This window comes from Stegostoma tigrinum, chromosome 7 (genome assembly GCF_030684315.1).
Source record: "Stegostoma tigrinum isolate sSteTig4 chromosome 7, sSteTig4.hap1, whole genome shotgun sequence".
NCBI lineage: Eukaryota > Metazoa > Chordata > Chondrichthyes > Orectolobiformes > Stegostomatidae > Stegostoma > Stegostoma tigrinum.
The window spans coordinates 19,636,212-19,662,555 of NC_081360.1; the positions used below are offsets into that span (position 1 = coordinate 19,636,212).

The 26,344-nt window shown below is 44.6% G+C and overlaps 1 protein-coding gene and 1 long non-coding RNA gene across 3 annotated transcripts; one reads left to right on the forward strand and one right to left on the reverse strand.

Annotated features, from left to right (window-relative positions):
• LOC125454172 (caspase-8-like) lies at window positions 1–17,471 on the reverse strand. 2 transcript variants are annotated; one of them, XM_048534661.1, is made up of 10 exons: window positions 17,120–17,471; window positions 14,003–14,334; window positions 13,193–13,298; window positions 9,914–10,046; window positions 8,864–8,961; window positions 6,824–6,893; window positions 3,915–3,979; window positions 2,860–2,968; window positions 2,137–2,767; window positions 1–476 (listed from the first exon to the last, which is right to left on the reverse strand). In XM_048534661.1, the coding sequence occupies exons 2-10, from the start codon at window positions 14,317–14,319 to the stop codon at window positions 317–319; spliced, it is 1,689 nt and encodes a 562-aa protein (XP_048390618.1). In that variant the 5' UTR covers window positions 14,320–14,334; window positions 17,120–17,471; the 3' UTR covers window positions 1–316. The 2 variants fall into 2 exon arrangements, with proteins under 2 accessions (XP_048390618.1, XP_048390619.1); XM_048534662.1 differs by having other exon boundaries at window positions 14,003–14,157; window positions 17,120–17,470.
• On the forward strand, window positions 2,409–25,567 carry LOC125454173 (uncharacterized). The gene is made up of 3 exons (XR_007247942.2): window positions 2,409–2,782; window positions 24,286–24,350; window positions 24,915–25,567. It is a non-coding gene; the product is annotated as an uncharacterized LOC125454173 (long non-coding RNA).
• Window positions 25,568–26,344: the final 777 nt, after the last annotated feature.

Sequence of the window (26,344 nt, forward strand, 5' to 3'; positions counted from 1 at the left end):
TTTAGTGAAATTCTCAATCCCTTCAATATTTTAATACAAATAATATTGTTTTTTTCTAAAAAAAATCTTATAGGAAATATTGCCACGTTCATGGTAAAACAATCTAGTGGTGACATAATCGATATTCTCTTCACAGTGGTTCAGATCAAAACTAGTTGTTTAGTTAATGACCTGCATTGACAATGAGATGAAGAACCTTCCAGACAGAGTCACACAGCCCAAACCGATTCACCGTCAATGCATCTCTGCACAGAGACCTTAAGAGTTCCCAGGACTTGCAAACCCAAAGTCCACCTTGCTTCCAGTGCTGCAGTGGCTAGGCGGAGTTTATGAAACTGGTGAAGCTTTGGGTCACAGGGAAGTAAAGTTTCTTCCTAAGGGTATAACTGGGCTGTGGCATTTGAGTCTTGTCTTTCTTGTCTTTTTTCCCACTGACATCTCTGTTGACGATGGTCAGAATACTGAGCAGATCCTCCCTGAAAACGAACAGAATAAAAGTTTATTAGACAGCGTCACTCTGAATATTTTCTGTCCCAGTGCAATAAGGTCAGTCGCGGCTGTGAGTGACAGAGTTGGAAATCCACAACCCTCTCATTCTTGCTCCAAAACATGCCCCACCCTCTCCCTTCTGTCTATTGCCAGTATACCCCTCTCTCTCCCCCCTTTCCCATGTATCCCATTCACTTTGTCTCCACCCATATCTCCCTCACTTCCCTCCCCACAAGAAAACAATCCTTGATTCTTCCATCTTGCGAAGTACCATCCCATCTCCGATATACCATTCATCTTCAAAGTCCTTCAGAATGTGATGTTATCTCAAAAATCTGTTCCCGATGTTCCAGGAACTTCATTTGAAACACTCCAGTCTGGCTTCTGTCCCTACAGAGTGCTAAAATGGTTTTTATCAATGTCACAAACAACATGCTATGTGACTGTGTCAAAGGTAAAATATTTCTTCCTCATCTTAACCTGTCTGCAGCCTTTGACATAGTTAATCACACCATCCAGTGCCTCTCTACTGTCGTATAGCTGGTTGGGACTGCTGTCACTTGGTTTTACTGGCCTAGTTATAAACAGACAATCACTTACACTGACTTCTCTTCCATCCCCTACACCATTAACAGTCTTGTCCCCACAAAGATCAATCCTTCACCCCCATCTATTTCTGATCTTCCTGCTATCCCCTGGTAACATCATTCAAAGACAGTGTTAATTTTCACACGAACACCAATGTCACCGAATTCTACCTCACCAACATGTGTCCACTCCTCCACTTGTTAAATTATCCGCCGAGACCAGACATCCAGTAGATATTTCCTCTAATTTAGTACTGAGACCAAAGCTATTGTTTTTAGTCCCCGCTCCTCCTTGAGCTCCCTATTCGATCCAAAAAAACAATCTGAATAAGCCAATCAGTTCATAACCTTGCTGATATATGAACCCAACATGAGCTTCTAGAGCTCATTATCTGTGCCATATCTGTCTCATTTCTTCAAAACAATTTCCATCCACTTTACCAACATCACCTGACTTTGCCCCATCTCAGGCCCTCTGCTGCTGGAGTCTTAATTCATGGTTTTGTTTCCTCTAGGCCCAACTATTCAAACATACACCAGATTGGCCTCCAATTTTCTACCTTCTGTAAACCAAACCTCTGTCAATCATCTTAATTCACAGCAAGACCCGTGTCCCTTTCACCCTTGTACTGACCTACCTCAGTTTTAAAATTCTAATCCTTGTTTTCAAAACCCTCTATGTAACATCCTCCAACCTCAGGTCCCTTCGAAGCCCCAACTGTCCTGCGTGTGTATCATCAGTTTTAATCACACCACCATCACTGACCATGCCTGGACCCTCAGTTTTGAAAACCCTTCCTTGAAGCTCGGTCTCCCTATTTCCCTGTCTCCCTTTAAGACAACGCTCAAATCAGGCTCTTTGCCACAGGTAATCTGACCTAATATAACAAAGTGTGGTGCTGGATGAACACAGCAGGCCAGGCAGCATCTCAGGAGCACAAAAGCTGACGTTTTGGGCCTAGACCCTTCATCAGAGAGGGTCCCACTCCCCAACCCCGTTTGGTCTTTTCTTGTGCTACCCACCAATCCCAAAGCTGCGGGGGGGGTGGGGGGTCTGTACCTGGCACAGTATCTCTGCAGATTCTCGCACAGCGACTGGATGTACCAGGTGCCGAGCTGAGTGTGTCGGAACGAGACGTATCCCTCCACCGTCGCCATGCCCAGGAGGAAGTCCGCCTCGTCGGGGATGGTGGCCACGGCGCTGCTAACGGCGTCCGACTCCAGCGCGGGGTCCGGCTCAACGCTAACTACCTCACTTCCGGTGCTCCCGGGCCCCGCCCCCGCGGCGTTGGACCCCGCCTCCGCCAGGCCGGGCCCACCCCCCGCCGTGCTAAACCCCGCCTCCGCGAGGCTGGGCCCCGCCCCCGCAGCGGCGGCCTCCACCCCGACGCTGTCCTGTTTCTTAGTGCCCTGGCACGCCTGAATGAAGAAGAGCTTGGGCTTCTCTCGGAGGGTCGGGCACTGCGAGCCCGAGAAGAGCGAGGTGATGTCGCGTATGGCGACCATTTGGCCGTCGGTGCCGCACATCACGCCCTGCTTGCCGTGCGTCAGGATGCAGCATACAAAGCAATCGCGCAGCGAGTGATCCGTCTCCCGGTACCGATTCATGGTGTCCCTCATCTCTGCAGCCGAGAGGTTCTTGAACAGAACCACTTCAAAACCAAGCCACCTGAAGACGCCGTCGAGCCGCTCTGTGGAAACACAAGGTTGGGCCCATGGTGACACAGGTTCGAGTCTCGCTCCCCGGGGGACCGAACCCGAGCGGACAGTAACAAATAATTACCCGCGTCCACGCGCGTTCCTTTGCGTTCCGGCATTGTCTTGAAGTTAATGTTGTTAATTATGACGCAGAAGCCCCGTGGGTTGCTGTCCATTTTGTACGTGCCCAGAATCTGTCACAAAGAGAGAGTCGATGAGATAACAACCAAAAGGGGCCTTTCACCTGTGCCAGAATGGGCATCGTCAGTCACCTACGGAGCGCGTCCTGGTTCTGCATCTGACAATCTTGTGAATCCCACAAGCATTTGGGGGTTGACATTTACAATCAGCCCCCAAGCCCAGCAGCTTTTTTGGGACAGAGCGAGTACGTGTGGTGGGGGGTGCTGCTTCCTCACATCACCTCTGAAAGGCAAAGCATTAATTTAAACGTGTTCCTATACACCTTACCCCCAACAGGGGAAATACTTTATATCCAGGGGATAGTAGGAACTGCAGATGCTGGAGAATCTGAGATGACAGGGTGTAGAGCTGGATGAACACAGCGGGCCGAGCAGCATCAGAGCAGCAGGAAGGCTGATGTTTCGGGCCTAGACCCTTCTTTCAGACATGGAAGAAGGGTCTAGGCCCAACGCGTCAACCTTCCTGTTCCTCTGATGCTGCTTGGCCCGCTGTGTTCATCCAGCTCTGCATCTTGTTATTTACTTTATATCTACACTGCTTTTATCACCGGATTAAGAAGATACTTTGTAATGTGTCAGTACCATTATCTCTAAATTTTCCATATTTGAGGAAACACAATCTCACTGTGTAATCCGTGTAATCATAATTTGACCCAGTTAGTCCCAGTATCACCTTGGTGATTCTGTGCTGCACTCCCTTCAAGGTCAGTCTGTCCTTCCTGAGGTGCAAAACCCAGAACTGCGCAGTGGAGTGTAAGTGGAGTCCAGAAAGACCTTTAGATAACAGCCTCCACTCTTTGTAATTAAGCCCCCTTTAGGTAGAAGGTTAATATTACATTCACATTTCTAATAATCAGAACCTGGTGAAAATAGTGTAAAGAAACTAAATAGCATAAACTCAACAATGAGCAAACAATAGGGGTGAGTGAACTGCTCTCACCTGGTGCTCAGACTTCACCTCAGTACTTGGACCATGGAGGTCAACACCATCTTGCTCCTTCGTGTCTGCATAAAACCAAATGATTCTTAATTAATGCTGCTGCTTAGCAAATACAGATCAGTGCGATAGAAAACAGTACCAGTTAAAAGGGGATGCAAAAGCAGAAATTCCTAAGAGTTGCACACATAAATCTTTGGAGAAATTTACAAGCCCTGCACAAAATACTAAGGAAAATCTGGCCCCTTAAAAAGTTCTTATTTTCCTGAACTGAGTACAGTTTTTGGTCTTCCTATCTGCCTCTGAAGAATGAGAGAAAACCTTAGTGAAACTTAAAAGGCTGTTTATGGACTTGATAACATAGGTGCAGAGCAATTGTTTCCCCTCATAGGAGAGTCTAGGACCAGAGAGCACCATCTCAAAATAAAGGGATCGCCCATTTAAAACAAAGATGAGGAGGAATTTTTTTTCTCTGAGAACCTGTGGAATTCTTTATTGCAGTAGGCTGTCAAGGCTGTATCCTCATTATGTTCAAGTTGAGGTAGGCAGATTTTTCATCAGTAAGGGAAACAAGGGCTACGGGGAAAAGCCAGGAAAGTGGGAGTAGAGCGTTATCACATTAGCAGACAAGATGGTTCAATGGCCTACTCTGCTCCTATGTCTTCTGGTCTTGGACAAATCTAAACTCTGTCTCTTGTCTTTGGAATGTACACTCAACACTATGTTCCTGGGTCCAAATTCTCAGAGCTATAAATATTATGAAGATTTCTGAAGACACTGCACCCAATTTGGAGTTACCCACAATCAACGGAAGATATTTCAACTTCTCTGCCACTTTATACAAATTCTAACCAGCAGCCAGTCCAGGGACCCTCCAAGTGGTGACCAGTTACCAACTGATACCTCCCCACACACCATCCTCTACAAAGCAACAGGAGGAGGACATTCAGCCCCTCAAGCCTGTTCCATTGTTCTAATGAATTAGGAGTGCATCCATCTGTCCCTTTATGCCCTTGTCTCGCAAAACTCTATTAATCGTGTGTTTAAAATCCTTAACTGAACCCCAGTACCTATTGCTTTTTGTGGGAGTATTTTCCATTTTTCTTCAACTTTATAAGTGGAGAAATGTTTCTTTACTTCAAGACCTAGTCCTGTTTTCAAGTTAAGGTTGTCTCTTGTTGACCTAGACTGGCCAACAGAAGAAAAAAGATTTTGATCTACTCTTCCAAAATCTCTAAAATCTCATTTAGATCACCCCTTCATCTTCCATATTCCAGGCCATACAAACTCAGTTCACGTCATCTTTCCTCATAATCTGACTCTTAGAAATGGAAATAGACCCTTAGGTTCAATTAGTTAATGCCAATCATAATCCAAACTAACTAGTCCCACCTGCCTGATCCTGGCTCATATCCCTCCAAACCTTTCCTATTCATGCACTTACCCAAACGTCTTTTAAATGTTATTGTACTCACGTCCACCACTTCCTCAGGAAATTCATTCCACACACAAACCACCCTCTTGTGTAAAAAAAAATTGCCCCTCATGTCTTTTCAAAATGTCTCTCCTTTTGCCTTAAAAATGTGGCCCTAGTCTTGAAATACCCCATACTAGGGAAAAGAAGCAACCACTAATTCTACCTATTCCCTTCATTATTTTATAAACTTCTGTAAGGCCGTCTCTGAACCTCTTGTGCTCCAGTGAAAGAAGTCCCAGCCTATCCAGCCTTTCTTTATAACTCTGACATTCCATACCCAGCAACATTCTGGTAAATGTCTTCTGAACCCTTTCCAACTTAATAACATCCTTCCTATAACTGGGCAACAAAACTGGACACAGTATTCCAGAAGAGGCCTCACCAATGTCCTGTACAATCTCAACTTGACTTCCCAACTCAGGTGAATCTGCAGTGTACTCCTTTCAAGGTGTTTTATCAGATAAATACTGAGTCATCTATAAAAGGGCCGTGTGCCCTAACAATTAGCCTTTTACATTGTACTGTATCTAGTCCCATGCTGAAACCCAACTGACTTCATCTGCAGCCTTACCTTCATCCACACAAGCTCCTTACCCCAATACCAAGGAGAAAACTGGTCTGCCCTTTCTGAAGCCAAGCCATCTCAACAGCCCCTCATTTATCTGTCATTATTCTCAAACCTCTTCCATAGGCTCAGGGCCAGGCTCCTGTCTGTAAATCTTGTACAAGTGAGTTTTCTCACATATAGTACATAGGTCCTGTGAAGAGTAACTCACACCAGGATAATCCTTCAGGAGGAAGGGAGCTAACTTGTTCTAGATGTGTTCTTTGATTGACTTAACTATTTTCTGAATTGTTTTTCTGAGTGTTAGACAATCTTAGATGTAATACAACTGGCTATAAAGTAATACAGCATCAACTCATTTGGTCATCCTAAATACTTTGAAATGGGAGTAAATGTTTATTTTTCCTAGCACAACACCCACTCTCAGATTGCCTCCCTCTTTTTCACTGCCTCTCATCTTTCCAACCTGTCTCCAACACTCACTCAATCACTCCTCTGTCTCTTCTTGCCCTTCTCTTTCAGTCAATCTTCCTTTCACCATCTGCTTTCTACTGCTTGCATACACTTCACCAGTCTCCTCATGCCTAAGAATTTCCCTATCTTTCTGAAACACGCTGTGCTCCCACTGCCTCTCTCACTGTCCGTCTCCATGTCCTTTCCAGACAGATTTGGTTACCTTGACTCTTGGGACTCAGGGCACTACTGCTGCTGCTGCTTGCATCCTGGACAAAACCTTTCCGGTCTTATGAGACTGAAGTATGGACAGAAAACAGGGTGTTTTGGAAGGGGAGTCCACACCCCAGTATTATCCAGGTGACAGAACCTGTCCCATGAGTGCTGTACCCAAGTATTATACAGTAACAAACATACCAGAAAGCTGTGCCGGTTTCGTTGACAAGGAATTGTGTTGTTCATCCATCTGGGGGGATCTCAACCATTCCTACACAGAAAAGAAAACAGTCATATCTGAGGGCAGGGTCATTGTCAAACCTTAAATAGCAACAGTGACTGATGCACGTAGAAAGCCTTCCTTCGCAGGCTAAATATCGAAGGTTGTAGAATCCCTACGGTGTGGAAGCAGGCCATTCGGCCCATTGAGTCCACACTGACACTCTGAAAAGCATCCCACCCTGATCTAGCCCCCTACTCTATCCCTGTAACCTTGCATTCCCCATGGCTAATCCACCTAGCCTGCACACCGCTAGGTACTGTAGCATGGCCTATACACCTAACTTGTGGTTAGGAAACTGGAGCCCCTGAAGGAAACCCCATACAGATGCAGAGAGAATGTGCAGGCTCTACATAGTTGCCCGAGGGTGGAACTGAACCTGGGTCCCTGGCATTGTGAGGCAGCAGTACTAACCACTGGGCCACTGCCATCCCATTGATACCCCTTCAGGACATTCAAGAACTTCTAATGTCCACATGCTCCAGTACCTGCTTGCAGGACTTAAATGTGGATCGTGTCTCTCTGTAGTCCCTCTCCCTAGCACCCTGCCCCCCTCAGAGAGACACTACTCCACAGGCTTCTGAAACTCCACTCCTGACCAAAAGATTGTTGACTGACATACAGTTCATTAGATGGTGTTATCCCAGCCCACATGGGAAAAGCAGAATCTAAGATTACGGCAATGTTTTCCCAGTTCCAATCCAGTGCATGTGTGAGTCCTGTTGTCAGGAAACCCTGCCGCTGCTACTTTACCTCCCTTACAATCCCTCCCCTCCACACCTAGTCTTCTTTGGCCACTTCCTCCACTCTGAACCACATGGTCTCTGCCAAACACAGCCCATATCATTCTGTCTCCTCAGAGTCATTACAGTACAGAAGGAGGCCACTCAACCCATCAAATCCATGCCTGCTGCCTGTAGACTAACTCTGTTGCATTCCCCTGCTCCAATTTCCTGACCCTGCAAGTTTATTTCTCAAGTTTTACACTATAATATCTATGAATAGAACCAGGCTATTCAATCCATCCAGTCTGTTTTGTCATTCAATAAAATCATGGTTGATTTGATAACTCTCATCTCCACTTTACCTGCCTTTCCCCATAACCTTTGATTCCCTTACTGATTAACAAGCTATCTCAACCTTGTTCACTTAATGACCCAACCACTATAGGTCCCTGTGATTTTTTTTTAAATTCACTAATTGACTACCCTCTGAAAGAAAAGAAGTGCTCATCTTTGTCCTAACTGGGTTACCCTCTTATTCTGAGATTATGTCCTGTGGTCCCAGACTCTCCCACAAGGGGAAACAACCTCTCTATATCTACTGTGTCAAGCCCCTTAAGAATCTTACATATATGTTCATTCTTCTAAACTCCAATGAGTACAGGTTCAACCTACTCAATCTCATAACCTACTCCTCATGAGACAATCCTTCCATACCTGGGAGCAACCAAGTGAACTGTCTCTGCACTGCCCTCCAATGGCAGTATATCTTTCCTTAAATAAAGGGCCCAAAACTGTTCACAGTATTCCAGCTGTGGTCTGACTAGTGCCTTGTATAGTTTTAGCAAGAATTGTTTCTCATCTTATCTCTCAAAATATGTGTTGTTACACCATCAGCTAATGGGAAAAGCTTACCTTTGTCCAACTCATCGAAACCTGTCACTGTCAAGTTCATCTCCACTAAAGCTCCCCTCAATTTCCTTTGTTCTTAGGATAACAACCCGAGCTTCTCCAGCCTTGCAGACAAAATACGTCAATCCTGGAAACATCCTACTAAATCTCCTGTGCACTCTTTCATGGGACCCTCATGTCCTTGCTAGAGTGAGGTGATCAGAACCGAACGCAAAACTCCATTCTGTGGCCTAATCCGAGCTTTATAACAATACCCCTTGCACCTCGTGCCTGTAGATTAGTCAGGTTGCAGAGACAACAGCACAAATCAACACAAGGTTTACTCACCCCAGATGGTGGCCTCTGTGGAATCAAATTCACAAGCAGACACTCGGTCTCAGGAGTCGGAGCCAGCAACGGATCAGATTCCTCACCCTTCCAGCTTCCTAAATTAATGTAGGAATAAGGACTCCGTGTTATGCATTCTGATGTAACCAGCTCATCCCTGCACAGGTAAGTGAGCTCCGGTGGGATCTAACAGCGTGCAGACACAGGAGGAATAGCCCCAAGACCTGGGATCTGTACCTGGTCTTTCTGGAGCTTGATGACAGCAGAGGAGAGAGGGAAGAAACCGTAAGAAGTCAGAGCAGAAGTAGGCCATTCAGCCCAACAAGTCTGCTCAGCCATTCAATGAGAATACAGCTGATCTGATTGTCATCAACTCCACTTGAATGCCTTTTCCCCAAGACCTTTTATTAAAAATCAATTAAAAGTTACAGATTAAAAATCTGTCTTTCTCAGCCTTGAATATACTTAGTGACTGAGCCTTGAAGGCTGTCTGCAGTAAAGAATTCCACAGATTTATTACCCTCAAAGAAAATATTCCTTCTCCTCTCTGTCCTAACTGGGCAACCCCTCACACTGTTATCATGCCTTCTGGTTCTAGACTCTCCCACAGGGGAAAACAACCTTTCCACATCTACCCAGTCAAACTCATTAAGAATCTTGTATGTTCCTATAACAGGTTCTCCTGTTCTTCTAAACGCTAATGAGTACAAGCCCAACCTACTCAACCTCTTCTCGTAAGACAGTCCCTCCAAACTGAGTGAACCTGGAGAGGGGAGGGGAGAAGTGAGGAAGGACAAGAGGATAGAAGGGGGAGGGAGGGGGAGAGAGAGAGAGAGGAGGAGAGACAGGAGAGAGCAGAAAGAACAGTGAGAGGAAAGAGGAAAAGGGAGAGGAGTGGAGGAGTTGAGATCCCAGATCTGCCACAAGCTGTCAATGGATGTTCCCTGATCTGTTTACCCTTGTTGTATATGAGGGCTGCAAACTCAGTCTCACTGACCATTCTCCCCAAATTTCCCAGTAGAACACTGGGCTGAAATCGATGGCCATTACCTTCTGTCGTGTAACAGTCAAACTTCTTCACTAAATCCTCCCCAATTTCCTTGCAAATGTCCTTCAAAAGCTCCATATTGTTTTCTTCCAGCAATCCCTCCTTCTCCATTTCAGTGATGGCATCCAGCATTGTCTGAGGAGAGGTATGAGGGTGACACAGCAAATTGTTAGTTAAGGGTTCATCAGACAAAAGTTGTTCCAGAAACTGGAAACACTCAGCAGGTCTGCAGCGTCTGTGGAGAGAAAGCAGAGTTAACGTTTCAGGTCCAGTGACCCTTCTTCCCGCATCGGGTTCTTTGGTTTTTTTTGTTTCTGATTACTCCATGTTTACCCGATAACTCTGATTGTACAGGAGCATGTTGGACACATAATCAAAAGAGATGCTTTGTGGAAGGTTTTAAAACAGGATTGTTTGACATTCATATGAATGATTTGGATAAGAATTTAGGAGGCCGGGTTAGTAAGTTTGCGGATGACACCAAGATTGATGGTATAAGCGACAGTGAAGAAGGTCATCTAAGATTTCAAAGGATCTTGATCAGCTGGGGCAATGGGCTGAGGAGTTTAGGTAGATGGAGCTTAATTTGGTTAAATGTGAGGTATTGCATTTTGTTAAAACAAACAAGGTCAGTACTAATGCAGTTAATGGTTGGGCCTTGGATAGTGTTGTCATATTGAGAGAGCTAGGGGTTCAGGTACATAGTTCTTTCAAAGATGCATCACAGTAGACAGGGTGGTTAGGAAGGCATTTAGCATGCTTCCATTCATTGATCAGAACACTGAGTATAGGAGTTGGGATGTCATGCTGAGATTGTACAGCACCTTGATGAGGCCACTTTTTGAGTACTGCGTACAGTTCTGATCACCCTACTTTAGGATCATAGAATCGCAATAGTATGGAGGCAGACCAGTGCCAGGGACCCTGGTTTGATTCCATCCTCGGGCAACTGGCAGTGTGGAGTTTGCACATTCTCCCCATGTCTCGTGGGTTTCCTCTGGGTGTTCCAGTTTCCTTCCACAGTCCAAAGACATGCAAGTTAGGTGAACTGGCCTTGCTAAATTGCCAATAGTGTCCAGGGACATGAAAGCTAGGTAGATTAGCCATGGGATATACTGGGATACAGAGGTAGTGTTGGGTCTGGAGTGGGATCCTTTTCAGAGAGTAACCACTGAGCTACTGTGCCGCCCTAAGGAAGGATGTTATTAAATTAGAGATGGTTCGGAAAAGTTTTACCAGGATGTTGCTGAGAATGGAGGATTTGAGTTGTAAGGAGATGCTGGATAGGCTGGGACCTTTTCAGTGGAGTGCAGAAGGTTGGGGGGGGTGAGATAAGATGAATAGCAAAGGTCTTTCTCCTAGGGTAGGGGAGTTAAAAACTAGGGGATGTATTTTTAAGGTCCGAGGAGAAACTTTCAAAAGGGACCTGAGAGGCAACTTTTTCATGCAATGTGGTTCATGTGTGGAATGAAGTACCTGAGGGAGTGGTAGATGCAGGCATGGTTACAGCATTTAAAAGACATTTGGATAGATACATGAAAAAGAAAGGTTTACTGGGATATAGGCCAAATGCAGGCAAGTGAAACTATCTGACTTTGGGAAACTTGGTCGGCATGGATGGGTTGAACTGAAGGATCGATTTCCATGCTGTATGACTGTATGACTCTAGGAGAGAGGATGTGAAGAAGTTTAAACAGAAAATTTCATAACTTAGAACCCAAGCAGCTGAAGGCAAGGCTGCTAATTGTGGAGCCAAGAGGATGTGAGACATGGAGGGAAGAGAAGAAAGAGGAGAACTCAGCAGGGAAATAGAGATGCATGAAATGCGGCGGTGGTGGTGAAGGAGAACGCTTGGTGGGGTAAAGAGGAGCCTGCAAGATAGCAGAAAGGTGTTTGTAAAAGAAATGGTGTAGGAGCAGGCAATTCAATCCACCTTGCTGCACCATTCTCCAAATGAACATCATGACTTAGTGCCATTCTGCTGCCCTTTCCCATAACTTGCACATTATTTCTATTTAAATAATGATACATTGTCCTGTTAAGTACCTAACTTGAACCTTGCCCCACTACATTTCCAGGGAATGCATTATGGACCCCAAACCACCCACTGTATGAATCTTTTTCTTCTCACATTGCATGTACTTCTCTCGCAAAACATTTTAAATACGTGGCCCCTTCTTCTTGATCCTTTTAGAAGCAGGAACACAGGTTCTCCTGGTCTCTCCTGCCGAGACAACTCATGGTTTGAAAACACCAATCAGATCTCCTCCAAGCTTTCTCATCTCCAAGGAAAACAGTTCCAACCTCTCCCATCTATCTTTTAAAACTGAAATATATCATTCCTGGATCCATTCTTGCAAACGTTCTTCTGGCATATCTGTTTGACCACAAGGCTTGGCGTTCCAACCAGAACTCCATCATCAAATACATTGAAATGGACCTGATATACAAACCACTGAAAAACAGAACCAGAAGTTTATACCAACCACCGCAATCAACCAAGGCATGTAAATAATGGGACAAAACACAGATGCTTCACCAGAGGTGCATGGACGATGTTACCTAGCAGGGTGACAAAATACCTGCAACCCAGCAACACCGGCTCAGCAAGCAAGTCTACAATCTCAGTTAATCCTATTCTATGTGCTTTAATTTTTCTAACCAGCCTCTTTGTGAGGGAATTTCATGTCTTCCAGTTTCTTTCCATTTAATGGACTCCTTCGTTTCTCATTCTTCCTCACACACGTGCTGTTGGACATTTTACACTAAACTGCATCTGCCTCCTGTCTCTTCACAACTCCATCACCCCATTCCCGGAACCTTTAAGGTTTCTAGAAATCTTTCACACTCCTCCCCACTGTCAGATCTGTGTGCCAGCAGCCAATTTCCAGGTTACACAAGGGATGGTGAAATGATCCCAGGGATCAGAGGCTTTTAGCTAAGATGGCTAGTACTTTTTTCCCATTGGTGAAGGTTTATCAGCAGAGAAAAGACCTCCATTGTCTAGTAAGTTAACAACTAAATCAAATTACCGCAGCATTAAAAGGGCAAAGCGAGAGTTGGGAACATTTATTTTGTATGGAGGATTGAGAGTACCTAAAACTTTGTCAGAAATTGCAAGGAAAGCAGAATCCATCAAGGATCCATCCAAAAAAAGCAAAGGATAGAGACTGTTTTCTACAAAACAACAGAATAGATATAGGGAAGAACCAAGATAACATACTAAAGGGGATTAGCTCTTTCACAGGAGGTACAAATACCAGCATGTCCACAAAACTCACTGTGATATTCTCCAGTTTCGATTTAGATAGTGAGAAGCGTAAAAAATGTTTCACAGTGTCCAAATCCTTCATCGTAATGTCGTCTGAAATCTCGAACAAAAACTGTCTGCAAAAGAAGCAAATGTATATTAAAACTACAGTTCTGGAACTGGAGTAGAACTCTCTCTACTTCTCCAGAGGATGTATTTAATTCAGTACAAGATAGTTTAATTATTTGAAAAATGTTTAAAAATTACTTTATTCATAGAGTGCTATGTTCAGTTCCCAACAAACACTTGGAGGTCAGGTGCCACACAACTTAGATACAGAGTAAATCTCCCTCTACATTGTGCACATCAAACACTCCTAGGCAAGGTACATTACAGGGTTAGGTACACAGATTAAAGCTCCTGTCCCTCTCCCTAAGTCCCCAATAACCATTCGGAGGGCAAGTACAGCATACAGTTAGTTACAGAATAAACGTTATTCTGCACTGTCGCATCAAACACACCCCGAGCAGTTACAGACCTATTTAAACATTGCAATGAATTGCTTTAAGCACCCTATTTAGCCCCTAAACGTTTTAGCGTGGATCCCGCTCAGCTCTCCCAATCTACATCTTCACTGTCGTGTGGGATCAGCTGATTTGTACATGTTTCTCGGAATCCTCACTGCTGCTGGAGTGTGATTGACAGCTGTCCTGGAACACCTAACCGCACAGCTTAGGCTGCTTGAATATCTGCTCAAGCATCTGCCCTCATTGCACACCTCCCAAGGTGAAATGAAGGAGGGTCAGTGGATGTGCAGTTGACCATGAGAGGTTGAGCTGACCTGTATGATGAGATCTTGGCCTTTCCTGATTCTTTCAGCTGCTTGCAGACCTCGTCTTTGTCATATTTCATCTTCTTCAGGAGCCTGAATTGTCTGGTCCGATACAGTAGCTCTGCCACAATGAAGGGGTCACTTTCATCGAGAAGACCTTTCTCCTGCAGAGTGACAAAGAGTTTTTGTCCAGAATCAGCTCCATTTAGCCGGTTACTGGGCAACAGATCTCGGCAAAGGAATTTCATTGCCTTCAGCTCATCGCTGCCCAGGTTTTCACTGAGTTGATTGAGATGGGCTAAGAACCGGAAACTGATACCTTCCATTGTGGCTTCAAACACCTGTAGGGGCAGAGAGATCACAGGCATCAGAAACCCTTACCCGTGCAGACTGTGTGACTCCCCCTCCTCAAAAAGAAACTCTGCACTTTCCCCACCCATTGTTGAACACACCTCGCACCCTTTCTCCTTGGCTGATTTCCCCTCTTTCTAACCGGGGGTGACTGGGTGACGATCGGGGATGGGAATCTTGGCTAATTTCCCCTTCTCTGTGTCCCAAGGGTCACTGGACAGTGATGGTGGACATGGAAAGGATGTTTCCTCGTGTGGTTCAGTCCAGAACTAGGAGCACTGCTGTAGAATTAGTAGTCACCTTTTCTTGTTTAGCCAGGGAAATCAAAGGTCTTTGAACCGAATTGTATTACGAAATTGAAATCACAAATAGATCGGCCGTGGTCTTATTGAGTGAATAGTCTGCTTTGGCCCCTCTTTTGTATATTTATGTGATCAGGAGCAGGGACCCTGGTTGATTACAGAATTATAGAGTCAAACGGCATGGAAACAGACCCTTTGGTCCAACAGTTCCATGACGACCAACTTCCCCAAACTGAAGTAGTCCTATGTGCCTGCGTTTGGCCTGTATCCATCTAAACCTTTCATATTTATGTACTTGTCCAAATGTTGTAACTGTACCTGCATCTACCACTTCCTCTAACCGCTCATTCCACATACAAACCACACTCTGTGTGGAAAAGGTTGCCCCTCAGGTCCCTTTTAAATCTTTCTCTCACCTTAAAAGTACACCCTCTAGTTTTCACCTTCCGTATCGTAGGGAAAAGACTTTGCTATCCACCTCATCTGTGCCCTAAATGGTTTAAAAATCCTCTATAATGTAACCCTTAAATCTCCTATGCTCTGATGAATCTCGTCAGGATCCTCTCCAAGACTAAAGCATCCTTTCTTAGATACTTAAAAGACTCCTAAATGAAGATTCTGAACTAAACATTATCACAAGTAAATCAATATCTGATTCTGTTTCAAAATTATGAAAAGTTAGGGAGAAATTAGTCCTGCAAGGAGCTGGAATGTGACTGTTTTTGGCAAATATTTTTCTATCTAGCAAATGAAGGATGAAGCATTATGGGGTGTTTGGAGCACTTTTAATAACATCAGCATTAAGCATTTCCAAAGCAGATATACAAAATGTAAAGTGGACAGAGACTTTTGCAAACAATCTAAAATAAAATGAATTTCCTTTTCATTCAGGCGGTGTTCGCAAAGATGGGATTATTGCAAAGGAACATTGGTGAAAGTTGGCATTTTAGAAATGCCTTTGAGTTTGATATGTATTATAATAGTTTTCAGAATACTGACAATGTACTATGATTGTATAAATATCTGTCAGAAATTAATTCTTTATTGTAAACAACATATGACTAATGGATTTTAATAAATGCGGTTGTTGACTTGCTTGCTGAGCTAGTATGAGAGCTAGTAGGGACTGCACAGGCTGAAGAATCTGAAATAACAAGTTGTAGAGCTGGATGAACACAGCAGGCCAAGCACAATCAGAGGAGCAGGGAAGTTGACGTTTCGGGCCTAGACCCTTCTTTAGAAAGAGGGGAAGGAAAGGGGGTTCTGAAATAAATAGGGAGAGAGGGGGAGGCGGATAGAAGATGGATAGAGAAGATAGGTGGAGAGGAGACAGATCAAAGAGGCGGGGATGGAGCTAGTAAAGGTGAGTGTCGGTGGGGAGGTAGGGAGGAGATAGGTCAGTCCAGGGAGGAGCAAAATATGAGGTGAAGAAAATATGAGGCACCTCATATTCTGCTTGGGAGCCCTGCAGCCCCAGGGTATCAATGTGGACTTCACAAGCTTCGAAATCTCCCTTTCCCCCTCCCGCGTCCCAAAATCAGCCCAGCTCATCCCCACCTCCCTCACCTGTCCTTCCTTCCACCGATCCCCTCCTCCCACCTCAAGCCCCACACCCCTCTCCTACCTACTAACCTCATCCCGCTCCCTTGACCTGTCTGTCCTCCCCAGACTGACCTATCCCCTCCCTAACCCCTCACCTATACTCACCTTTACTGACTCCATTCCCGCCTCTTTGACCTGTCTGTCTCTTCTCCACCTATCTTCTCCTCTATCCATCTTCTGTCGTCCTTCCCTCTCTCCAGCTCCTCCTCTTCATCCAGCTCTACACCTTGTTATCCCCTGTCTCCATATTTATTTCAGAATCCCCTTTCTCCTCCCCCATTTCTGAAGAAGGGTCAGCCTTGAAACGTTAGCTTCCCTGCTCCTCTGATGCTGCTTGGCCTGCTGTGTTCAGCCAGCTCCACACCTTGTTATTTGCAGAGCTAGTATGTTTGTTTGTAAATATTTCCTCCTTCGGTAACTCGGGTGTCACAGGACAGTGGGCGTCTAGGCCCGAAACGTCAGCCTTCCTGCTCCTCTAATGCTGCTTGGCCTGCTCTTTTCATCAGCTCTACACCTTGTTATTCTCCAGCGTCTGCATTATCCCATTATCTCTAGCCCTAACTGATTTCCACATTGTCTAAGTCAGAAATCATTCAGTGGTGAGGATCAGGAGCTCTCGCCGATTGACCGTGTCTTTCTAACCCAGGGGGTTACAGGACAGTGGACAGGAGCAGGGGCCCTACTTGCTAATTTTCTCGTTGGTTACGTTGTTGTCAGATTAGGATTGGTTCTTCAGCCCCGGGAACACACTGTATCTAGCTGCAGCAGATCTGTCAGTATCTGCTTCCAGCTCTGGGACCGGGACCGGGTGGTTCTTGGTTGCGCAATAGGCTGGGTAATGTGGGCCCGGTGTTTGGCGAGTGGCACTAACCTGGGGGCCGGCTCCGCTTCGGCGTTGGAGTCTTCAGGATCGGCGGCCGCTTCTGACGGATACGGAAGTGCTTGAAGTTTGAAGTGCGAGAGGCTGAGTCATTGCAAAGTGCTGCCCCGTAACGAGGAGCAACCCAGAGAACTCAGCGAAAGCGTACTAAATAACTCAGTGGAAATACCCCTCCGGTCCGGGGAAGTACTCTGTGTAAAAGTAGTGTAAATGCTGGATAGAATAGCACTCAAACAGTGCGCAGACAACATATGGTGCAAACAGCCAGGAAAACCACAATACAAGTACTTCAGAAATAGCGCGAATCCTTGGTCACTTGTCCCCAACAGGCCAAAACTGTACACCGAAAACAAACTTTACCAAGAAAGGTGGGGGGCGGGGTTTGGTCCGTCATATATGCTCTGATGGTGAGCAACGAACTGTTCCTTGGATAAAGGGTCACTAGATTTCAAATGCTAACTGTTTTTCTCCCACTGATACTGCCAGACATGTTTCTCCAGCACTTTCTGTTTTCATTTCAGCAGTCCTCTATCTCCCTCTGCATTCTTCAGGTAATTATCCACTTCTGTCTTGAATGCCATGATTAAACCTGGCTCAGACAGCTCATTTGTGTGTATGCCTGAAATCTTTCTCATCACGTCTCCCATGCTTCTTCTATCTTAGATCCAAGTGCTCACATTCTGGATCCTTTCACAATATCTTCTCTATTTAGATCCCTTATGATTTTGAAATCTGTATCAAATCCACTCTCAATCATCTCTTTTCCAAGAAAACCATTGCCACCTCACCTGGTCTGTCTTTGTAATTGAAGCTGCTCCCTAGAACCAATCTGATGAATTTTTCTGCACATCCTAAAAGAAAATACAGTTTTTAAGGGACCGCTGTATTCACTATTTTTGAGTTCTCTGCCAATACTTGTTTTCTCAATTAGCTTTTTTCACTGGATACTGTTATGTGAGACAATGAATAAGCAGGGGGGAGAGGGAGTGAGTATTCCAGGTTCTGCTGTTGAGTCAATTGACCCTACATTATCTGAAAGGCAAGATTATAAGAATGCAGACCTTATGCTGCAGTCATACATAACCGTAGTTGGAATATCGTGAGCAGATCTGGGCACCATATCTCAGGAAGGATGTTTTGGTCCTGAAAGGAGTTCAATGGCAAGTTTACAAGTGTGATACCTGGACCTCAGGGGTTGTTATTAGGAGAGAATGGACGAATTAAGTCTTTATTGTCTAAAATTTAGATGGTTAATGGGTGATCTAATCAAGGTTTTCAGGATATTAAAAGGGAAAGAGAGGGATTTTTTTTAATAGAATCCCTATAGTGTGGAAATAGGCCCTTTGGACTAACAAGTCCATACTGATCCTCAGAGCATCCCGACCAGACCTAGGTCCCTAATCTACACATCCTGATCACTATGGGCAATTTAGCATGGCCAATCCACCTAGCCTGCACATCTTTGGATTATGGGAGGAATCTGGAGCACCCAGAGGAAACCCAACACAGATACGTGGAGAACGTGCATGCTTCATTCAGACAGTCACCCGAAGGTGGAACTGGACCTGGGTCCCTGGTGCTGTGAGGCTGCAGTGCCACCCCGAAGGATAAAAATAAACTATTTTCACTGGTTGAAGATTCTACAACTGAGGCATTGTCTAAGAATTAGAGTCAGGCCATTCAGAATCGATATTAGAAAACATTTCTGCCAAGAGTAGAGGAAGTTTGGAACTTTCTCCCTCAGACAGCAGTTGATAGTAATCCAATTATTCAATTTAAATCTGTGATAGACAATTTTTTATTCAGCAAGGACTTCAAGTGATTTGGGCCCAAGGTAGGCCAATGGAGTTAGGCTACAGGTCAGCCATGATCTTATTGAAAGGTTGGGAGGGTTCAAGGGGCTGAATGGCCTACTCATGTTCCTACGTTCCTGCCCATATGGTTGACAAGTTGACTGCATTCTGGAACCTTCTAATTGGCGGCTTTGTTGTTATATGAGGGAAGGTTAGACAGACTGGGCTTGTTTCCACCCAGGATTAGAAGAGTTAGGGGGAGACTTGATTGAAATCCGTAAAATCCTGAAGGGCCTTGACAAGATGGACATGGAAAAACCTTCTTGAGGGTGAGTCCAGAATCAGGGACACCGTTTAACAATTAGGGGTCATCTCTAGGAAGAAAATCAGGAGAAATGGTCTCTCTCAGAGAACTGTGAGACTTTCAAACTCTCTGCCTGAAAAGGTGCTGGAAGTGGAGCTATTGACTGAAAGTTGGAAGATTCCTGGAGGTAAATGAATCAAAAGTTATCAGGGGTATGTGGAATTTGAAACACAACGAGAACAGCCACAATCTTATTGAACAGCAGAGCAGGCTCGAGGGACTGAATGGCCTATTTCTGTTCTTAGTTTCTACACTTGTAAACTGTATTACTGCTAATAAACTTTACGACTGTTTTTTGTATCATTGCACAGATCGCAGAAAGGCACCTTTGCGGAAGCTACCCGCAATCACAATGTGTGACATTCTGGTATTAATTTAGTCTCTCAGTTAAGCAAGCAGTCAGTCCAATGTAGGGTAATGAGCTAAGTATATTGTATAACAGTAACACAATTAACTGTTGATCTTTCTACAGGCTGAAAATTGTATTCCTTTTATGTAATTCTGAACTGTATCCAGTTTATTAGAGAGCTATTTGCTATAGGACATTTTCTCACCGTATCTCACTAAATTCGCCTCGTTCATTACCTACCCCACCCATAGTGTCTCTCATGCTTGATTTTCACCCTATCATACCAAACGCTGTTCCTAGAACAGCTCACCCCTCAGCAGATATCTACCAAAAGACCAGCAACTTTAAAGGGCACTCAGGTAAGCACTGGCATTTTTAAGCTGCCTGGCTGATTGACAGAGTCAGGTCATTGGCAGGGAAGGGGATGATGGCACCGCGATGCACTGAGGGATACCTGGAGGTCTAGGAGTGACCATGGCCCACCCTCTCAATTGACCTGACCAGACAGTTCCAGGCTAGTTGAATGGTGGGGAGGGTTCGAGGGGCTGAATGGCTTTCCTATGATCAGACCCACTTCACTCATATTCCACTTGGGAACGCTGAAGCCCAATGGTATCAATGTGGATTTCACAAGCTTCAAAATCTCCCCTCCCCACTCTGCATCACAAAACCAGCCCAGCTCGTCCCTGCCCCCCTAACCTGTTCTTCCTCTCACCTATCCCCTCCTCCCAGCTCAAGCCACATCTTCATTTCCCACCTATGAACCTCATCCCGCCCCCCTTGACCTGTCCGTCCTTCCCAGACTGACCTATCCCCTCACTACCTCCCCACCTATCCTCACCTCGACAGACTCCATCCCCGCCTCTTTAACTTGTCTGTCTCCTCTCCACCTATCTTCTCCTCTATCCATCTTTGATCCACCTCCCCTTCTCTCCCTATTTATTTCAGAACCCTCTCCCCGTCCCCCTTTTCTGATGAAGTGTCTAGGCCTGAAACATCAGCTTTCGTGCTCCTAAGATGCTGCTTGGCTTGTTGTGTTCATCCAGCTCCACACTTTGTTATCATTAACATAGAACATTACAGCACAGTACAGGCCCTTCAGCCCTCGATGTTGTGCCGACCTGTCATACCGATCTTAAGCCCATCTAACCTACACTATTCTGTGTACGTCCATATGCTTATCCAATGACGACGTAAATGTACCTAAAGTTGGCGAATCTACTACCGTTGCAGGCAAAGCGTTCCATTCCCTTACTACTCTCTGGGTAAAGAAACTACCTCTGACATCTGTCCTATATCTTTCACCCCTCAATTTAAAGCTATGCCCTCTTGTGCTCGCCGTCACCATCCTAGGAAAAAGGCTCTCCCTATCCACCCTATCTAACCCTCTGATTATTTTATATGTTTCAATTAAGTCACCTCTCAACCTTCTTCTCTCTAATGAAAACAGCCTCAAGCCCCTCAGCCTTTCCTCGTGAGACCTTCCCTCCATACCAGGCAACATCTTAGTAAATCTCCTCTGCATCCTTTCCAAAGCTTCCACATCCTTCTTATAATGCGGTGACCAGAACTGTACACAATACTCCAAGTGCAGCCGCACCAGAGTTTTGTACAGCTTCACCATAACCTCTTGGTTCCGGAACTCGATCCCTCTATTAATAAAAGCTAAAACACTGTATGCCTTCTTAACAGCCCTGTCAACCTGGGTGGCAACTTTCAAGGATTTGTATACATGGACACCGAGATCTCTCTGCTCATCTACACTACTAAGAATCTTACCATTAGCCCTGTACTTTGCCTTCCGGTTACTCCTACCAAAGTGCATCACCTCACACTTGTCTGCATTAAACTCCATTTGCCACCTCTCAGCCCAGCTCTGCAGCTTATCTATGTCTCTCTGCAACCTGTAGCATCCTTCGTCACTGTCCACAACTCCACCGACCTTGGTGTCATCTGCAAATTTACTAACCCATCCTTCTACGCCCTCATCCAGGTCATTTATAAAAATGACAAACAGCAGTGGACCCTACACCGACTCTTGCGGTACACCACGAGTAACTGGTCATTGATTAGGTTGGGATTGTTTTTGCTGGACTTCAGATGAATGAGGGGGTATCTCATAGAGACTTATAACAGGGTAGATGCAGGGAGGATGTTCCCGTTGATAGGTGGGTCCAGAACCAGGGGCCACAACCTGAGGATTCGGAGTAGACCATTTGGTACGGAGAAGAGGAGATGTTTCATCACCCAAAGAGTGGTGAGCCTGTGGAATTCATTACCACAGGACGTAGTTGATGCCAGAACATTGAATGTATTCAAGAGGTGACTAGATATAGCACTTGGGGCAAATGGGATCAAAGGTTATGGGGAGAAAGCAAAATTTGGCTGTTGAGTTGGACGATCAGCCATGATCGTGGAGAATGGCAGAGCACACTCAAAGGGCTGAATGGCCTCCTCCTACTCCTATCTTCTATGTTTCTATGATACATGATTTCAATCAGTAAATCTATCAGTTTGACATCTGCTTCCCCTTATTCACAGAGTCAGGTTCTCCAGGACTGACAGATGGGGTCTTCTCCGTTGGCCTCTGTTTGTGCCACATTTGCATCTCAACTCCTCCACTTCTCTCAATCTCCTCTCCCCTCTCCTGAACTCCTCATCAATCCTTCTTCTCTACCCTCCTTCTTGCTTTCCCTTGCAACTGCCCCTCCACCCTCCTGTCCCAAACACTTTCCATTCTCCCATCTCAGATCCTCTCCTCTTTCCTCTCCTATACCTCCTCTTCCACCTTCCTTCTCCTCTCCTCTACATTCATACACCAGATATGAACCCCTAGTCTTGGGGCTATCCCTCCTGTGTCTGCATCCCAATAGCTCCTGCCTGAGGTCATTTATCATAGCAAGGATGCACTGTTTAAATCAGAACACATAACTTGGAGGCCTTATTCCCTTGTAAATTTAGGAAATGAGGAATCTGGTCTGCTCACTGGCTCCAACTCCCATGTCGAATATCGATGTGTGAATTTCGTCCTAGTGGGAATATTTCTTACTGTATAGCACTGGGGTACAGTCCTGATGGGGGCAGGTCTGTCACTGCATAATACTGGGTTACGGTACTGGTGGGGGCAGGTCTGTCACTGTACAACAATGGGGTATAGTACTGGCGGGGACAGGTCCGTCACTGTTTAACAATGGGGTACAGTACTGGCCGGGACAGGTCCGTCACTGTTTAACAATGGGGTACAGTACTGGCGGGGACAGGTCTGTCACTATAATAATGGGGTACAGTACTGGTGGGAACAGGTCCGTCACTGTTTAACAATGGGATACAGTACTGGCGGGGACAGGTCTGTCACTGTATAACAATGGGGTACAGTACTGGCGGGGACAGGTCCGTCACTGTTTAACAATGGAGTACAGTACTGGTGGGGACAGGTCCGTCACTGTTTAACAATGGAGTACAGTACTGGTGGGGACAGGTCTGTCAAGGTAACCAACTTTGTCTGGAAAGGAGAGGGAGATGGACAGTGAGAGAGGCAGAGACAGGGGTGTACTGTAACAGAAAGATAGGGAAATTTTGGATGTGAGGAAACTGGTGAAATGTCTGCAAGCAGCAAAAAGCAGATGGTGAAAGGAAGATTGACTGAAAGAGAAGGGCAAGAAGAGACAGAGGAGTGAGTGAGTGAGTGTTGGAGACAGTTTGGAAAGCTGAGAGGCTGTGAAAAAGATAGAGGTAGGTAATCAGAGAGTAGGTATTGTGTTATGATATTTTATTCCCATTTCTAAATAATTAGGATGACCAAAGTCCTTCAATTTACAGACAAGAACCTAGCCCTGAGCCTGTGGAAGGAGTTTGAGATTAATGACAGATTAATAAGCAGGTATTGAGATGGCGAACTGTTGATTATCCAGAGGCAGCTTGGTCTCAGGAGGGACAGACCAGTTCTGCTGTCAGTATTGGGGTAAGGAGGTGGGGTGGATGAGGGTAAGGCAGCAGATGCAGTCAGCTGGGTTTCACAAGGGATTAGATAGAATGCCATGCTATTAGAGCACATGACCAATAGAGTTTTGCGAGACAAGGGCATGAAGGGACAAGGTGGGTGAATAGGGCTACTTTGCAGCATGGTATCATTGAATATTGAAACAGGTTTCAGGGGATGAATGTCCACCTCCTGTTCCTTTGTAGAGGATGGTGTGTGGGGAGGTGTCAGTTGGTAACTGATCACTGCTTGGAGGGTCCCTGGGCTGGCTGCTGCTTAGAATTTGTATAATGTGACCAAGAGGGTGAAATACCTTCCTCTGATTGTCAGTGGCTGCAATTTGGGTGCAGCACCCTCAGGATTCTTCATAGTATTTATAGCTCTGGAGAATTTGGACCCAGGAACATTGCGGTCTCAAAGAAAAAAAGAACAGAATTTAAATTTTCCAAAAGAAAATAAGGAACTATTTTAATTACAGGATTTTGGTTAGCATTTTGTCACAGTCTACTAAATTTCTCCTGCCACTATAAAGCTGAAAAGATTTATGTGTGCAAACTTTCAGGCATCTCTGCCCCTGCACTCCCTTTCAAATGGTACCATTTAGTTTCAGTTGCAATGATGTGAATCTAGCTGGATTGCAGCATTAACTGAGAATCATTTACTTTTATACAGGCAAGGTAAAACAAGATGGTGTTGACTTACACAGTCAAAATACTGAAGTGAAGCCTGACCAGCAGGTGAGAGCACATCACTTATCCCCATTGTTTACATTAGATGAGTCTTTTCTAGTTTGTTTCATTGCATCATTTTCATCAGATTCTGAGACTTAAAAATGTTAATCTCTAGCTGGAGGGAACAGGAATGCAATAGAGTGAAGGATAGGCGATGTTTGTTATTTAAAACTCTATTAGTCTCCCAAAATATTAGAAATAATGACTGTAGAAGGGATGAGTCAAGAATTACCAGAGTGATACTGGGGCTAAAGGGCATTTATTAGGAGCTCAAACACTATCGAGGCTGGCTTTAAATGTGAAAACCAAGACCATCTTAGTGTGTGACTACAGTTCAATAGAGGAGAACATCTGGGATAGGCTGCAGTTGGCTTCATATCTCGCAGACTTTTTTTCTCTTTAACATACTCTGGGCAAGTACAAAATACAAAGCATTGCCCCCTGGGTTGACATCATATTTTACAACAGCAACAACAAAGCAATGCCAGAACCCCAAAGACCGCTAGCAGATGCAGGTAATTAGTGACACTTGAATCTGTATCATAATCAACCCAACTTGTGTTTCCACAGAGCGACTCATCAGTGTCTTCAGTTGCCATTGGTTTGAGGTGACTATTCAAGAACATATCAGCTCAAGAGATGAACAACACAACAAATCATTGCCGGGAAATGGATCACACGCTGTACGATTGCTTAGTTTGTCATGCTCTGACCCACTGAAAGAAAGGCATGCTGTGTGGCACCAATGCTCAGAATGTTGGCTTTACCACAAATTCGCAATGCCAAACTGTCTGGCAGATATTGAAGCTCTTGTTTATTCTGACAACCCAGAGAACCAAGAGCCAGGACAGTATTGGATTGAACTGACTCAAACAAGGAGTGATCTGGAGGAGGGTAGTGAGATTACTTTAGAAATGGGTATAGATTCTAATAGAGAAATTAAAATAAGCCTGAATAAGGGTTATAATATGGGGATTAAGATAGAAAATGATACTGTTTCTAAATGGGCGATCAAAATATTTAAGTATATAGATTCTAAAAAGGAAATAAATGTAGAGAAGGACAAAGGTTCTAAATGGGAAATCAAAATAGAAAAATATATATATTCCAAAAGGGACATAAAGATAGAGAAGGATATAGATTCTAAAATGAACAGGATTGACAAGGATCAGAGATAATGGGAACTGCAGATGCTGGAGATTCCAAGATAATAAAATGTGAGGCTGGATGAACACAGCAGGCCAAGCAGCATCTCAGGAGCACAAAAGGAGGGTCTAGGCCCGAAACGTCAGCTTTTGTGCTCCTGAGATGCTGCTTGGCCTGCTGTGTTCATCCAGCCTCACATTTTATTATCTTAGGATTGACAAGGATGTGGATTCTAACAGAGAAATTACAATATGACTGAATATGCATTCTAATAGGGGGATTCAGATAGAACATAATATAGATTCTAAATGGGAGATCAAAGTAGATATATCCATAAACTTTAAAAAGGGCATAAAGGTGGAGAATGATATAGATACTGAAATGATCAGGAGTGACAAAGGTGTGAATTCTAATCAAGAAATTAGAATATCGCTCATAATGGATTCTAATAGGGGGTTTAAGATAGAGCAGAATATAGTCTCTAAATGGGAGATCAAAATAGATACATACATAAACTTGAAAAAGGACATGAAGGTAGAGAATGATATAGATTCTAAAATGATCAGGATTGAAAAAGATGTCGATTTTACTGGAGGAATTAGGATAGGGCTCATAATGGATTCTAATCGGGGGATTCAGATAAAACAGAATATAGATTCTAAATGGGAGATCAAAGTAGAGGCACAAATACATTTTATAGTGGACATAACAAAAGAGAAGGATACAGTTTTTGACGAGTTTGTGGGTTCTAATGCAGAAATTAAGATACAGCTGAATATGGATTCTGATGGGGAGATTAAGATGGAATAGAACATAGATTCTAAACAGGGGATCAAAGGAACAGACTCATGCCA

What these genes read in the sequence shown, in the direction of transcription:
- LOC125454172 (XM_048534661.1), bottom strand. Translation starts at nt 14,319, where the DNA reads ATGGAAGGTATCAGTTTCCGGTTCTTAGCCCATCTCAATCAACTCAGT. An exon ending in CGAAACTGGAGAATATCACA is followed by an intron (nt 10,047 to 13,192) that starts GTGAGTTTTGTG and finishes ACCTCTCCTCAG; the next exon opens with ACAATGCTGGATGCCATCAC. An exon ending in AGGTGAAGTCTGAGCACCAG is followed by an intron (nt 2,969 to 3,914) that starts GTGAGAGCAGTT and finishes TCTTTGTGACAG; the next exon opens with ATTCTGGGCACGTACAAAAT.